The following is a 13,947-nucleotide window of genomic DNA, read 5'->3' as shown; positions in this document are numbered from 1 at the left end:
TCAGACAAATAGGCACAGAGAAAGACAAACAGGGAGAGAGAGAGAGAGAGAGAGAGAGAGAGAGAGAGAGAGAGAGAGAGAGAGAGAGAGAGAGAGAGAGAGAAAAACATACACAAAACACAGAGAGTCAGACACACGAACACACAGAGACAAAAAGTCACACAAACACACAAATTCAGATACGCAAACACAAAAACACAGAGACAAAAACATGAACACACAAATACAGACACTGAACCAAAAAACTTACAAGAACACCCAGAGTTAGACACATAGAAACAAGGATAGAGAGACAAAAACACACGAAAAAATACAGGCAGTCAGACACATAAACACACTAAGACTCACGTAGAGACAAAAACAAAACAAACATATACAGTCATACACAAGAACACACAAAGACAGACACTGAGACAAAATAAACACAAACACACAGCGTCGGACACACAGGCACAGATAGTGAGACAAAAACATACTCAAATACACAGAGTAAGACACATGAACACAGAAAGACAGGCACAGAGACAAAAATACATACAGAAATACAAAGGCAAAGAGAGAGAGAGATAGATAGAGAGAGAGAGAGAGAGAGAGAGAGAGAGAGAGAGAGAGAGAGAGAGAGAGAGAGAGAGAGAGAGAGAGAGAGAGTTGGAAACAAAAATAAACACACACACAAACACAAACACACGTGGTCAGACACAGAAACACATAAAGACAGACACAGAAACATGCAAACACATGAAACGAGACTTGAATCAATTTGACTAATAAAATTCCCATCAACTGAGACATTGGAATGACTATCTGAATCAACTTGATCAGTAAGAATACCGCCTTCCACAGTAAGGGTACCCACAGCTAAACTGCCGTACCCCAGGTACCTGCATCCGAGCATAAGCGACTTTTATGTGATAGGTTACTTTCAAGCTAGGTTCATTTTAATTCACTTGGAATGGCGGTGCCGTGGTAAGCGAACTTAAGTAAATATAGCTTATAAGCAACCTATCAGTTAAGCATCCATTACGAAAAATATTCTAAGAACAAGATCAATATCCACAATGTTGCCGCTATGATAATATCCTTAAAACTATTACTTAACAAACAGGTCTGTGCAACAGGTCAATAATCAGTATTATTGTTGGATGCTAGGGTACGGGCGGGAACAAACCATTTCAAAGAACATAATATTAGGAATGATTTGTTGCATCAGGTTCCAGAGGAATCAATTTTTTGGGGAAACCTGTGGTCTTACTCTTGATTCCTACACAGGACAAAAATCTTTTTTGACGGATTATAAAGGTCTCCTGAGGAAAAAAGCTTGACGAAAGAAAAAAATATCTCGAGGTAAAAAGTGTCTTGAGGATAAAAGGTCTCAAGAAAAAAAATATCTCAAAACAAAAAAATATTGAAGAGAAATTAAAAGAAACATCTCCAAGAATATTACATAACACCCAAGTGTGAACCATACGTCACCATCACTTGCAACCGGGTTCCCCACTTGACTAGCTGATGGGAAAATAACTCGAAAAAAATCTTGAGAAAAAACGTCTTGAAGAAAAATGTTTTAAAAAAGTCTTGAGATGTCTTTGGAACGCCTTGAAGAAAAATACCCTAATAAACGTCTTGAAATATCTTGAAAAATGTCTTAAAGAATATGTCTTAAAAATATCTTGAATTGTCTCGAAACATCTTTAAAAACGTCTTGAAGAAAAATATCTTTAAAACGTCTTAATATGTCTTGAAACGTCATGAAAAAGGTCTTGAAAAAACTATATAAAAAACGTCTTGAAATGTCTTGGAACGTCTTAAAAATGTCTTGAAGAATGTCTCGAAGAACGTTCAATACATCATCCTCGGTTACAACCGAGGGTTCCCCACTTGACTACCATATCTTGAGCTCTAGTAAGGCAAGTCATGCTAGATTACGTCATTCGCAATAAATTTGTATAGGTAAACAATTACGTAACACAGGTGTGTCTTGGAGAAACTTTGGCAAATATTCACTAGCTTAAAAAAGTGCCGGGACCGAAAATGCCATGTACAGGGTTTCTTCAGACTCTGGAACCACTCCACTACTCAAATATCCATAATTTTTCTTCCTGTAAAAGAGGTCAAATTACACATTTTTGCTGATGGGAGCTTGAAACCCCTACAGCAATGTTCTCTGATACGCTGAATCTGATGATGTAATTTTCATTGAGATTCTTTGATTATTTAGGCATGTTTTCCCCCTGTTTCAAAGATCTGACAATTTTCTCAGGCTTGTGACTTTTGGTGGTTAGCACAAAACATAATGAATCTTGTATATTTGGAATCAGCATAAAAAGCTAATTGTATCTATTACATTTATACAATGTATCTATTTATATCAAAATACCGTTTTTCCTTGTTTCAGTTGCTTTCGAGCCCAGTCGCTCTTTACTTACAGTTCGTTACCACGATCTGTTTGATCACCATCACAAGTCATTTATTTTCCAGGCAGGTGGGTTCTGTTTTCACCCTTTTGAAACAGGTTTTCAGAAGCGCACATAAAACTTATTTTCTTCTAATTGTTACGAAAGATAATTCATATTTTCTTGGAAACCCATCCCTTAAGTAATAAGACGTGTATTCTTTTTTACTTCCATCAATGTCCTGCTAATACAGTTTGGGTTTCAAGCATGTACCCCAATGTCAGGATTGCCACAAGACAACCCTTGGTCCATTTTATTAGCAGTGAACAATAATCCATTCATTTTTATCGTTTATTTATTTGGTTGTGTCGAAACACACAAATTAGATTTAAAAAAAGAAACACTCGATCTGCTATTTAACAGTTCTTTCCTAATATAACAACCAATACCGTTGAAATTACGTCCCAGCTCTCCCCTCATAATCCCTGTAAGTTTTTCAACATACAAATAAAAAGTCGGCAGATTTATTTTTGTTTTATTTTTTTAACTGGCCTTATTTGGCATTATGGACGAATCAGCAAATTCAAGAAACTCTGGATAAGGCCAAGAACTAGTTTTAGGCATTGAGCGGTAAGAAAGTAATTATGACAGCATTGATTAAATTTGAAAAAGGCGTTGAAAGACAAATTAGAGGTATATTTCTTTTTCCTGTTTGATTTCTGTGCTACCAGAAAATGTTACCCGTCTTTTTGTTTTATCTTTTTTATTTGATTTTTTAATTGTGCAGTGACTGAAGACAATGACTGAAATGACTGAATGAAATGACTGAAGACAAACTACACAGGGTTAGTATTCAGAGTATGTAGTAAGGAGGGCAGCGGTTTGACTTCTATCTGGAATGCCTTTGATAGTAAAAGAGTGAAAATTTTATCTACCTCACATCAGCTGTTAGTAATGATTAAAGGAACTGATTATCCTGGACGCATCATTTTGAAAACTACCTACAACTTCAGGAGCAGCCTCAAACAGGGAAAACAACATTGAACCGTCAAACTATCACTTTGTGGGAAACTCAGAGCTGATGCTGACAGTGAAGATGGAAAATTAAAGATAGGATTGTTAAGCTACTTTTGAAATCCAAGCACGCAAAAACCAACGGAGGATGGAAAAAAGTATATGTCAAGGATCATTACCAAAACCCCTAAGAAAGTTCAGATTTGAAAGTGAGGCTGGTAAAGATGAAAGGGGTGAAGAGACTTAAGAAGAATGGGGGGACCGTAAAGTTAAACTTGGTGAAATGTTTTGACAGTGACAGAAATGATAGTGGGAGTGTTTTGGTCCTTGACGACTTGAGTGATGATAGTTGTAATATGGAAGAGGTAACAAAGATCCGAAGTATGGCGTAAGCGTTCAGTCTGATGATTTTGTGATAGTAAAGGCTCACGGGAAGAAGGTTATACAACCATTTACTGGTGAAGTAAAGGAAGCGAATAGTGACAAAGTGGACAGTTTAGGAAGAACTTTGGGAAACAAGTTCCGAGAAACAGAGGAGCCCTCTATTGCTCTATACAACGGGTTTGTCGTGAAACTTCCCAAGCTCGTTCCACCAGGTGGGATCTCCCGTCAACTGCAACAGTTTACTTTTTTTTTGTCAAAAAGTGACTTGGTAACATCAGGTGTACTTACTCTTTTTGTATGTATGATTCTTAAATATTGTCAATAGCGCACGAAACTAAAAAAAATGTTTTTCTTAATTTTACGTCTTCACTAAGTGAATAATCTGTTTTTTTCCTACCTATTTGATATGACACCAGGAACTGAAACGTCAAATCTTTGTCCTGATCACCAGAAATGGCCTTTGAGGGTCTTTATCCTTACATCCTTATCTGATATGACATATATTTTTGGAGGCATTGTATGTTTGTCAGACACTAATGAGAATCTTGGATATATTCATGAAAAAGATTCACAGATATAGGCGATAGGCTTAGACCTTAAGAATACATACAACTTAAAAATATGTTTAAAGAAATACCCAAGTTGGACTGCGAAAACTAAAAGTGCATCCGTACCCTTACCTTTTTGTACCAAGCTTGAACCATTGGAAGACCTTCAAGAACTGGGTTTTCCACAATAGCTTCTTTGATTATTATCGGCAGTACTGCTTCCAGATCAGCTCTTTCTTGAGCTGTTGTGTTTGTAGTGCCGTGTCTGACAGAAGCAGGCTTTGACAGTCCCAAAACCTAAAATTGATATTAAGAAAAAAAATAGTATAAAAAAATTTATAAAAAGATTGAAATTAATGACAAATCACACATACAGTTTGACATTCATGCTTAAAAATTGATCCCAAATCTAAACTATAGCCTTATTTGATTCCATCTCGTAAGGCAAACGATGTGGCAACAAAGATTAAATTTCAAATTCTTGTAAAACTCGTGGTTTAAGTCTCTTTCACGTGCCCTTTTTTCTACCCAGGCCCTTGAAACCCTTGAGGCATCTGATCAAAATTTTGAAATAGGAATTATTTTCAAAATAAGCAAAGCATCCAATAAATATACCATCTAGGGATGATATGGTCTCCAAAAACCATGGGAAAACCCCCTTTATCTTCTAAAATCACAATGATTTGCCAGTGGTTTTATAAATATCATCTTGCTTGTTTATTGGCTCAAAAGTTTCATTACCATTTTTGCAAAATCTCGGAAACAGTATGAGGGATATAGCTAAGATTTTCAGGCAGTGTTGGTGACCAAAAGAAGGGGGCAGAGGGACTTCAATTTTATTTTTAGGATAGAATGAAAGGCCAAATATGTTTTGTGTTTTATCAACCTACATTTTTGTACTATAAGCCATTTCCAGACTTATAATCTATTCATATTTAATTAACAAGATAAATCAGTATGTGCTACGCGGTTATCAAAATAATATATATTCAATATCTTGGGAAAATCATAGAAGATCAGGTTTAAACTCTAGCGGAGTTTTTCTGCGAAGGGGCTTTCAGATTTTAACTTGAAAAGAAAGTGGATTTCAGATTTTAACTTGAAAAGAGCAGGGAAAGGCTAAACATATTTTGTCTCGAATCTGCCAAAAATATTTGACACTCAAACTTGGCTCAAAAGTTCTGATGGGATTTGAATATGTTCATGCTGAAGTGTCGACGTAAATCCAAAGATACTTTCTGCACCCGGGTCAGTAAAACAAGGTATCCGTAATAACTCAAGAATGGCTCAGAAGATCGAGTCGAAACTTCCAAGAAGTCTTTGGGAGTCAGGTGGATTTCACGTTTTGACTTGAGGGAGGAGGTAGATGTAAATCTGCCGATACTACGCGTATCAAGGCTGTCCAAATAGTGTATCTGTTTATCTTTGGATCAGCTAAAGGGATGTCATTGAAACATTTAGGGAGTGTGTTCGGCTAGAAAACTTCAAATTTTGTTCTGGAAGGAGAAAAAAAATTATGTCTCCAATCCACCTAAACGTCTTGCATTATAGGCTCCCAGAGGAAAAAGGTTTTGAGTTTCTAGGAAAAGGATAAGGAGAGGAGGTAATAACAGGGGGTCCATGGCACTCGCATGCCATTTCAATTACAAAACTATTTTTTTGGTATTTGAAGATGGTCTAGACTCTCTAAGGAATTACTCAAGATTAAAATGGAAAAGCACGGTCTATGTAGAAAACCAGAAAATATTTAATCGAGGCTCAGTTTGGAACCGGAAATCTATTTCCACCGTCTCTGCTTGGCATCACACATTTATATTGAGCCGTCTCTATTCCACACCACACATCAATTGGACCCATCTCTGCTTTGAAGCGAACATTCAGTTGGAACCGTCCCTATTCCGTACAGTACATTCATCAATCTCTGTTTATTCTTTCTTAAAACTAAATTTTGAATTTAATTCGGACGATAAAAATAATCCTGAAAATTATTAAATTAAAAACTATATTACCGCTGGTCTAGCCGGAGATTTGATGAGGTTGCTAAAAAGTTTCCTTGTCGATGTCATGGTTCTTCTTGTAAGCAAATTCAGCAACTGAACCTTCATTAGCTTTAGTAGCTGCGACACTGATAAGAATTTGGCCAAATAAAACATAAAAATTAAGCAACAAGGAAATAAAATTTGAAGATTAGCTGGCAACAGCAGGTTTGCATTGCTTTTTTGCTGAATTTGAAAGGATTATTTCCTATTTCGTAACCATACTAGGTTTTCCAAGAAATACTTTATTATATTAGTTCATGATAATGAACCTAATTCAAGGTATATGTCTGGCTTGCTAATCTAAGAGAAGAGTATCACCAGCTAGTCTGTGATAAATAAGTCAATTTTTATTTGATGATTTCAGAAGATGTTAGCAGCCAAGATAACGGGTCAGGTCACGGTTATCATATGTAATACGATATCTTCCCGAATATTTTAACAACAATTACTGATTCCATTAAGCTTATGTCGGGTAAATTCTGTTGAAGTTGTTATTTTATTGTATGGGGCTATTATTTCAGCAAGTTGGTCAAGATCATCTTTAAAAAAAAACTACCTAAGATTCTCTTAAGACTAAAGATTCTCTAAGACAATAAGATGCCATTAACTAATACTACTATGGGAGTTCTGTGAAACTTGTGGCGTCATCATTTTTGTTATTTAAACTAGCCTTTTTGGAAAAACGTAAGGTATGTTCCAACTGGCAACTAATAAGAGTGATTTTTTTTTAATTTTCCTGGTAAAGGCATCAAAAAATTGCAAGAGCGGAAACATCGTCGAGCGAAAAGTTCTCACAGTTACTCTTTAGGTAATCGGAAAGAGCGATATCACAAAGAGTCAAACTTGTTGCGTAAATTCCGATAGAGGTCATTTTTGTAATTTCCTCAGAAGGAGCAAAATATTTTTCCTAAAATTTTACATATTGCCTCCTCAAAACATTTCTGATGTAATAAACAGGGTTCCACAGGGCCAATACCAGAATTGTTTTTGACGGCTCAATTATTTCAACTCTAGAGTCAAGTCAAGAAGACTTTATGGTGTCCCAACATACAAAATAGATAGATAGATACATGTTTATTTACAACAAGAATTAAACCATATAAACAAACAGCGCAAATGCCTAATGGCAATCTTAAGCGTGTGGTATATCACCAAAAGAAACACAAACAAAAGAAATACCCGTCATTACTTCGGCTTAAACTAATGTGCACTTCTTACGGAAATCAAACTTCAGCACTCACACCGGAAAATATTATGGGAGACTAGCAACATGATTTCTTAATAACTTTAGAAATTTGTTTCTATCATTACAATTTCTCACAGCTATTTGGACCAATATGACGCAAACTAAATCCCGCTCGCACCGTTGGTCTAATTTCAAAAGGGAAATCAGAACTATGAGATGTTGGATAATTGTGGAATTGTGAATTTGTCGGGAATAATCTTGGGAAATTTACTGAAAGTTGTTCAAAGACATAATTGTGGCAAATATTAGAAGTGGCAATAAGATGATGTTGATGAACAGAGAAGAAACCAGAAGATCCATAAAGTTGGCTAACTGAGGATCTATTATTAACATTAAAAATTAATCTAAGGGCTTTATTTTGTAGAGTTTGAAGAGGTTTAAACGTTGAAGGAAAAGTTGATGCCCAAACAGAAACACAATAAAGTAAATATGGATTAACAAAAGACACCACTTCATGTGCAAATTATCGTCCCATTACAGTATCGTGTTTCTTAAGTAAGTTGCTTGAACTTTTATTACTACCAGAAATTGAGTCGAAATGTGATTTTACGCCTTTTCAGTTTGGTTGTCGGAAAAATTTTGGTTGTGATTTTAAAGGCGTAAAATGACGCCTGAAAAGGCGTAAAATGTGATTTTACGCCTTTTCAGTTTGGTTGTTGGAAAAGTTTTGGTTGCTCCCATGCATATCATGTTTTAAGTCGGCTCATGAAAGATGACGTTAAAACTAAAATGTCTTTATACTGTCTTGCTGTTGACATTTTTGGGGCTTTCGACAATATTGTGTACTCTAAGGCTCTATTTTCCCTTGCGTCTTCAGGTATTAATCCTTCTGTACAATGTTTATTGTCTTCTTGGTGTTCGAAGTCTGAAATTAAAGTTACCTGGAATGGCCAAATATCTGACCCGGTAAAAATTAATAAGGGAGTTTGGCAAGGTGCCGTGTTGTCTCCTAGTATATTTAAATGTGTGTTTGAATCGTGCCTGTGTCCCCTTAAAATTTAAGTTTTTTTACTGTAATATTGGTTTGTCTTCTGTTGCATATGCAGACGACGTTTTGCTTGTTGCCCGGACTCGCCGTAGATTACTTTCTAATTTTACTATATTAACCAATGAACTATCTAAGATTGGCCTGTCAGTTAATGCGTCTAAATGTGAGTTTATTTGTTTTAATAGCGCTTATGCGCTCGCTCCACTCGTTGCTGGGACTGCAGTTCTACCATGTTCTTCTTTAGTTAGTTGGCCTAGTCTGTGTTTCGGCCCAACACTTTCCACTACCTATTCATCCCTAGTGAAACAAGCCGTGAAAAACTTACGCATCACTTACGGAATAATATCCACAAGCAAAAGTCATTACAACCGCAACGGTTTGTGCATGATTTATAACGCTTATTGTGCCCCTGTACTTTTGTTTTTATCAGATATCGCTCATTTGTTTCGTAAGAAAGATCGTCACACTCTACGTGCGGCTAATTTCAGATATTGCAAATTCCTCCTCCGGGTTTGTAGATGGCACTGAAACAGAAAAGTCATTGCTCCATTTGGTTTAATAGACGTGCCTTCTCGGATTCGGTCTTCCAGTGATGATTTATGCAAAAAGACGATCAGTGATGGTCTATGTTCACGTTTATGACCCTCTGCAGCCTTTTTTCCATATTAATACGGGTTAATTAGGTCATTTATTTTTTTGCTTATTTATAATACTCCGTACTTTCTGTTTTTATACTTTTACGGGTAATAAAATTCATTCATTGATTCATTCATTAGCTTGTTACCCGACGTTAGCTACAGTGTGGGTCAGCGGTTTGAATGCTATTGCTCTTAGAAGTTTGGTAAAAATTTTACGTATATTTGCTCAACCAAAAGACAAAAACGTTCGAGGAATATCAGGGCTGGTCGAAACTCATTTTAATTAGAAAGCATTACACTGTAGTGAAGATAACAGACGAAACTGAAATATAATCTAAAGTATGTAATGTAGTAGACAAATAAATTCAAAATATTTTGAGAGGAATCCAAAAACTTGTATTTGCCATTGAATATTGGATTTTGCCTTACATTTGCCTCTCAAAAATCTCAGAAAATAATTCAGTGCTAGAAATGTTTGGCGGTGCATCAACATCCCGATACACCGCCGGCGGGCCGAAGCCTTTGCTGTGGTGACACGCTGAAATGTTTTCGAACAGAGCTCCGCCAACTTTCAGCGTGACTTAGGAGACTAATTGGGAGGGGTGGGATTGCAATGAAGGTTGTCTCATTCCATTATAACGCGTTTTAGAAGTATGTATAGAAAGCTCCATGTTAAAATTAAGGTACCTGTTGTTGGGGGCTTTGTTTTGTCTGAGATTATGATTCCCGTACGAAAAGGGATTCGTCAAGCTTCTATTACCTCTCCTCCTCTTTATAATAATGGCGTCCTTGAGGCGCAGTCGTATACGATCAGTAGTTGTATTTATCGTGGACTTGATGTTTCAGTATTGAATTACGCTAATGATGTTATAAACATAAGCCGCTCTGTTCCTCCAATTGAGGAAATTTTAACATTTTAAAGGTTTATTATGCTAAAATTGGCCTATCATTTAATACTAGTAAAAGCGTTCTACATGTTGCTGACCCCAAGAGTAATCATGATTTTTCCTATGAGGGGAAGTTCGGTGATGAGGTGATTTCTTCTTCCAAATCAATGACTTATCTTGGGCTCCCTATTGGCCATAATATGAAGACAACCCGTGAAGGCCTAATCGGAAATTTCGTTGAAAAGGCTTGAAAGGCTTATGGTGCTTTAACATTTTGTAGATCACGTTATAATCAGAGTTTTTGCTCGTGTTTATATAAGGCTTGTGTTTCTCCTCGCTTGCTAGTGCTTTCGTCTTTTTGGATTATTTTTACTGATAGGGATAAGAAGCGTATCAGATCTTTTTTCTTTAAGTATGCCAAGTATAGTTTCGGCTTACCATATTGGACACGTAATTATAGAATTTTAACTAGGTATAATTTGTGCGACCCTTTAATGATTGAAATCGGAGGAAAGCACCGGTTTGCTTCATCATTTGATCATAGGCATAGTTTTTTTCAAACTATTAGCCAGCGCCTATGAATGTATTTTATATTTATATTTATTTAATTTTTGTTTAAATTGTTTACTGTTAACTGATGGACTTCGTCTTAAGGAGCACAGGAAAGGCAATTGGAGACCATGGAATCAAATGGGGAGGAAGAACGCTCCTGGACTTAGATTATGCAGATGATTTAAGCATATTAGATGAAAGTGTGAGCAAAATGAATGAATTTTTAGAGGTTTTGCGAGTTCAGGGTGCTAAAATAGGCTTGGAAATTAATGTTAAGAATAAGTCACTATGGCTAGGAATAAGTGAAGATGAACAGGTGACATTAGGTAACAAAAAGATTGATCAGGTTGGGAGCTTCAGTTACCTTGGTAGTATTATTAGTAAAGATGGTGGGAGAAGTGAAGATGTTAAAAGTAGAATAGCTAAGGCTCAGGGTGTTTTTTCACAGTTAAAAAAAGTTTGGAAGAATAGAAAGATAAGTCTACAAACCAAGATTAGAATATCGGAAGCTACAGTGATGACAGTGGTCAAATATGGCTCTGAAGCATGGGCACTCCGAAAAGCAGATGAAAATTTACTAGATGTTTTCCAGAGAAATTGTCTAGGGATTGTTCTGGGTACCCGGCTGACTGACCGTATTTCAAACAGTAGGTTGTACGAAAAGTGTGGTTCAATCCCACTTTCTGGGGCTATAATGAAAGAAAGGTTGAGATGGCTAGGCCACATTCTACGGATAAAGGATGACAGATTACCGAAGATTGTCCTTTTTGGCCAACCGTCTGGGGCTACACGGAAAGCAGGTCGTCCTTGTCTGGGTTGGGAGGATGTCATAAATAAAGATTTAAAGGAAATGGGAACTTCCTGGGAGGGTGTAAAGAGGGAGGCTTTAAATAGATTAGGTTGGAGGAGGAGCGTGCGTAGTTGTGTTGGCCTCAGGCGGCTTGGTGCTGCAGTGAGTTATTAGTAGTAGTAGTAGTAGTAGTGTGTGTCATTCGTTTGTGTGCTTTTTCCCTTTTTCTTTTATTATCTTTTCATACTCCATTATGTGACATTTCATGTCTAGTTGTAGTGGGCAATAAAATTATTTATTTATAAATATGTTTCCAGAATCAAGCCAACTAAAAATAATTGCACACTTCCCTTTAAAATAGGCGCAACATGCCTATCTTTTAGCTAAGTAGTTGGAGATGGAAAGGAAATGGATGTTGAAGGGACAACAGGCACGCTTTAAGATTAAAAAATTATGTTCATTGATAAAATCCCTGGTGTACTTTCACCTGTTTGAACGAGATGTTTGCCTTTGTGTTAAAAGGCCGGTCAAGCTATTGGTGAGTTTTATTGGCCACCTTAATTTGTTGAATCATATAATAAAAACCAATTAGTAAAATTTCCCTTTAACTGGCAAAAAAAAACTCAAACAGAAAAACCAATTAGGTGACATGTTCCGTTTTACCGGCTTACAATTATAATTTCACAGAGGAAATTTCACTCCTGCTCCCAGAAACTAAGAGTCATCCTAAGATACAAAAGCCTCCTCTCCGACGAGTTTATTTTGACTCTATTCGCGTTATGTATCAGAAAAGTCATGGAATATATGTGTCCTCTTTTTTCTGGTGCTCCAACCAGCCCATAGCTCCTCTTCAACGTGACAAAACCGAACAATTCGTTCAGCAGTTTCTAGCACTTCTGATGCTAACTCTCATTTAATGTTGGTGTTCTACAAATACATGTGTTGCCCTCCATCTGAAGAGGTATCAAGATTTGTTCCAGATAGAACAAAGGCTTTGCAATCAACTCCCAATCATGGCTTGCATGATTCCGCTTCAAGAAAGGTGCGAAAAAGTTAAGAATGGGTGGGAAGTGAGGCATTGAAGGAATTATGGCACCCACTTTGCAGTTCATAGTAATAGTGATTCAAAATCTCTGCATGATTTTGGTTCACAGAGGTGATGAACAAAAAAGTGATAGAGGGTAAATGTGTCCACTTCTTGCCCCAGGGACATTGTTGTAATGAGCCAATTTATACCTTGTTTTTGAACAGATCAATTAGGCAAATACTTCCAGACTGTAGTACAACAATGAAGGTGTTGGTCTCTTAAAATTTTCTAAATTATACACCACATGAACAGTTTCTAAGCACATTATGCCTTTAGATGCAGAAAAGCTTGTTATTAGGGAAATCCAGAACTTTGTTATAGAAAACTGTGTTTTGTGTCACGTCAGAAAAGTAGACAGTGAGTGTCGTCAGTTCAATGACGAATAGAAATAAAGTATTTTTTTGTGAAAGCAAATGATAAAGCTTTATGCCTCATATGTAGAGACAGTGTTGCTGTTCTAAAGGAATACAACATTCATCGGCACTATGAATCTAAACATGGCTCAAGTTATTCTCACATCACAGGAGCAGAACGCGCTAAAAAGCTTGAATCATTTCAGCACAGTCTGCATTCTCAACAAGCTGTTTTCAGTAAGAAAAAATCTGAAAATGAAACTGCAACTAGAGCCAGTTACAAAGTTGCCTATGTGTTGGCTAAAAAAGGAAAACCTTTCGCTGATGGTAGTATCATAAAAGAGTGTATAGTGGAAGCAGCAGGAGAGGTATGTCCAGAAAAAGTAAACCTCTTCAAAATGATAAGTCTTGGGTCAAATACTGTTGCTTGTAGAATTGAAGATTTAGGAGGCGACATAATTCGGCAAATAAAGGAAAAAACAAAAAGCTTTTGCTGGTATTCTCTTGCTTTGGATGAATCAACTGATGTGTGTGATACCTCTCAGCTCTTAGTATTCATTCGTGGTGTTGATAGTGAATTTAATGTGACCCAAGAATTAGCATCAACTCACAGCATGCACAGCACAACAACTGGAAAAACTATTTTAATGAAGTAAGTAAAACTATAACAGAATATAACCTGGAATGGAAACAAGTGCAGTGTGTGACAATTGATGGAAGAAAGAATATGTCTGGGACAAAACGGGGTTTGGCTGGGCGAATTACAACTGCTTGTGAGGTTGGAGGATTCTCAAAACCCATTTTTCTGCATTGCCTTATCCATTAACAAGAATTGTGCCTAAAATATATTGATATCTCTTGTGTCATGAAACCTGTTGTTTTTGTGGTTAATTTCATTAGATCTCATGCACTCAACCATCGTCAGTTCCGTGATTTCTTGAAAGAAATTGATTCGGAATTTATTGACTTACCTTATTATACAGCAGTTAGATGGCTTAGTTGTGGAAAGGCTTGCTGTATTTCTTTGA

The 13,947-nt window shown here is 36.6% G+C and overlaps 1 protein-coding gene across 3 annotated transcripts in view; it reads right to left on the bottom strand.

Annotated features, from left to right (window-relative positions):
* LOC136024908 (uncharacterized) overlaps window positions 1-9,064 on the bottom strand; it is a 55,434-nt gene extending 46,370 nt beyond the window's left edge. The window contains exons 1-2 of one of the 3 annotated variants that reach the window (XM_065700471.1): window positions 8,949-9,064; window positions 4,466-4,636 (exon numbers count right to left, since the gene is read on the bottom strand). In XM_065700471.1, the coding sequence (XP_065556543.1) occupies window positions 4,466-4,636; window positions 8,949-8,975 (198 nt within the window). In that variant the 5' untranslated portion in view covers window positions 8,976-9,064. Of the gene's footprint in view, window positions 1-4,465; window positions 4,637-6,348; window positions 6,454-8,948 lie in introns of those variants that run through there. The other 2 variants (XM_065700469.1, XM_065700470.1) reach the window with 2 other exon arrangements.
* Window positions 9,065-13,947: the final 4,883 nt, after the last annotated feature.

This window comes from Artemia franciscana, chromosome 3 (assembly GCF_032884065.1).
Source record: "Artemia franciscana chromosome 3, ASM3288406v1, whole genome shotgun sequence".
NCBI lineage: Eukaryota > Metazoa > Arthropoda > Branchiopoda > Anostraca > Artemiidae > Artemia > Artemia franciscana.
This window is presented reverse-complemented; position numbering and strand designations above follow the sequence as displayed.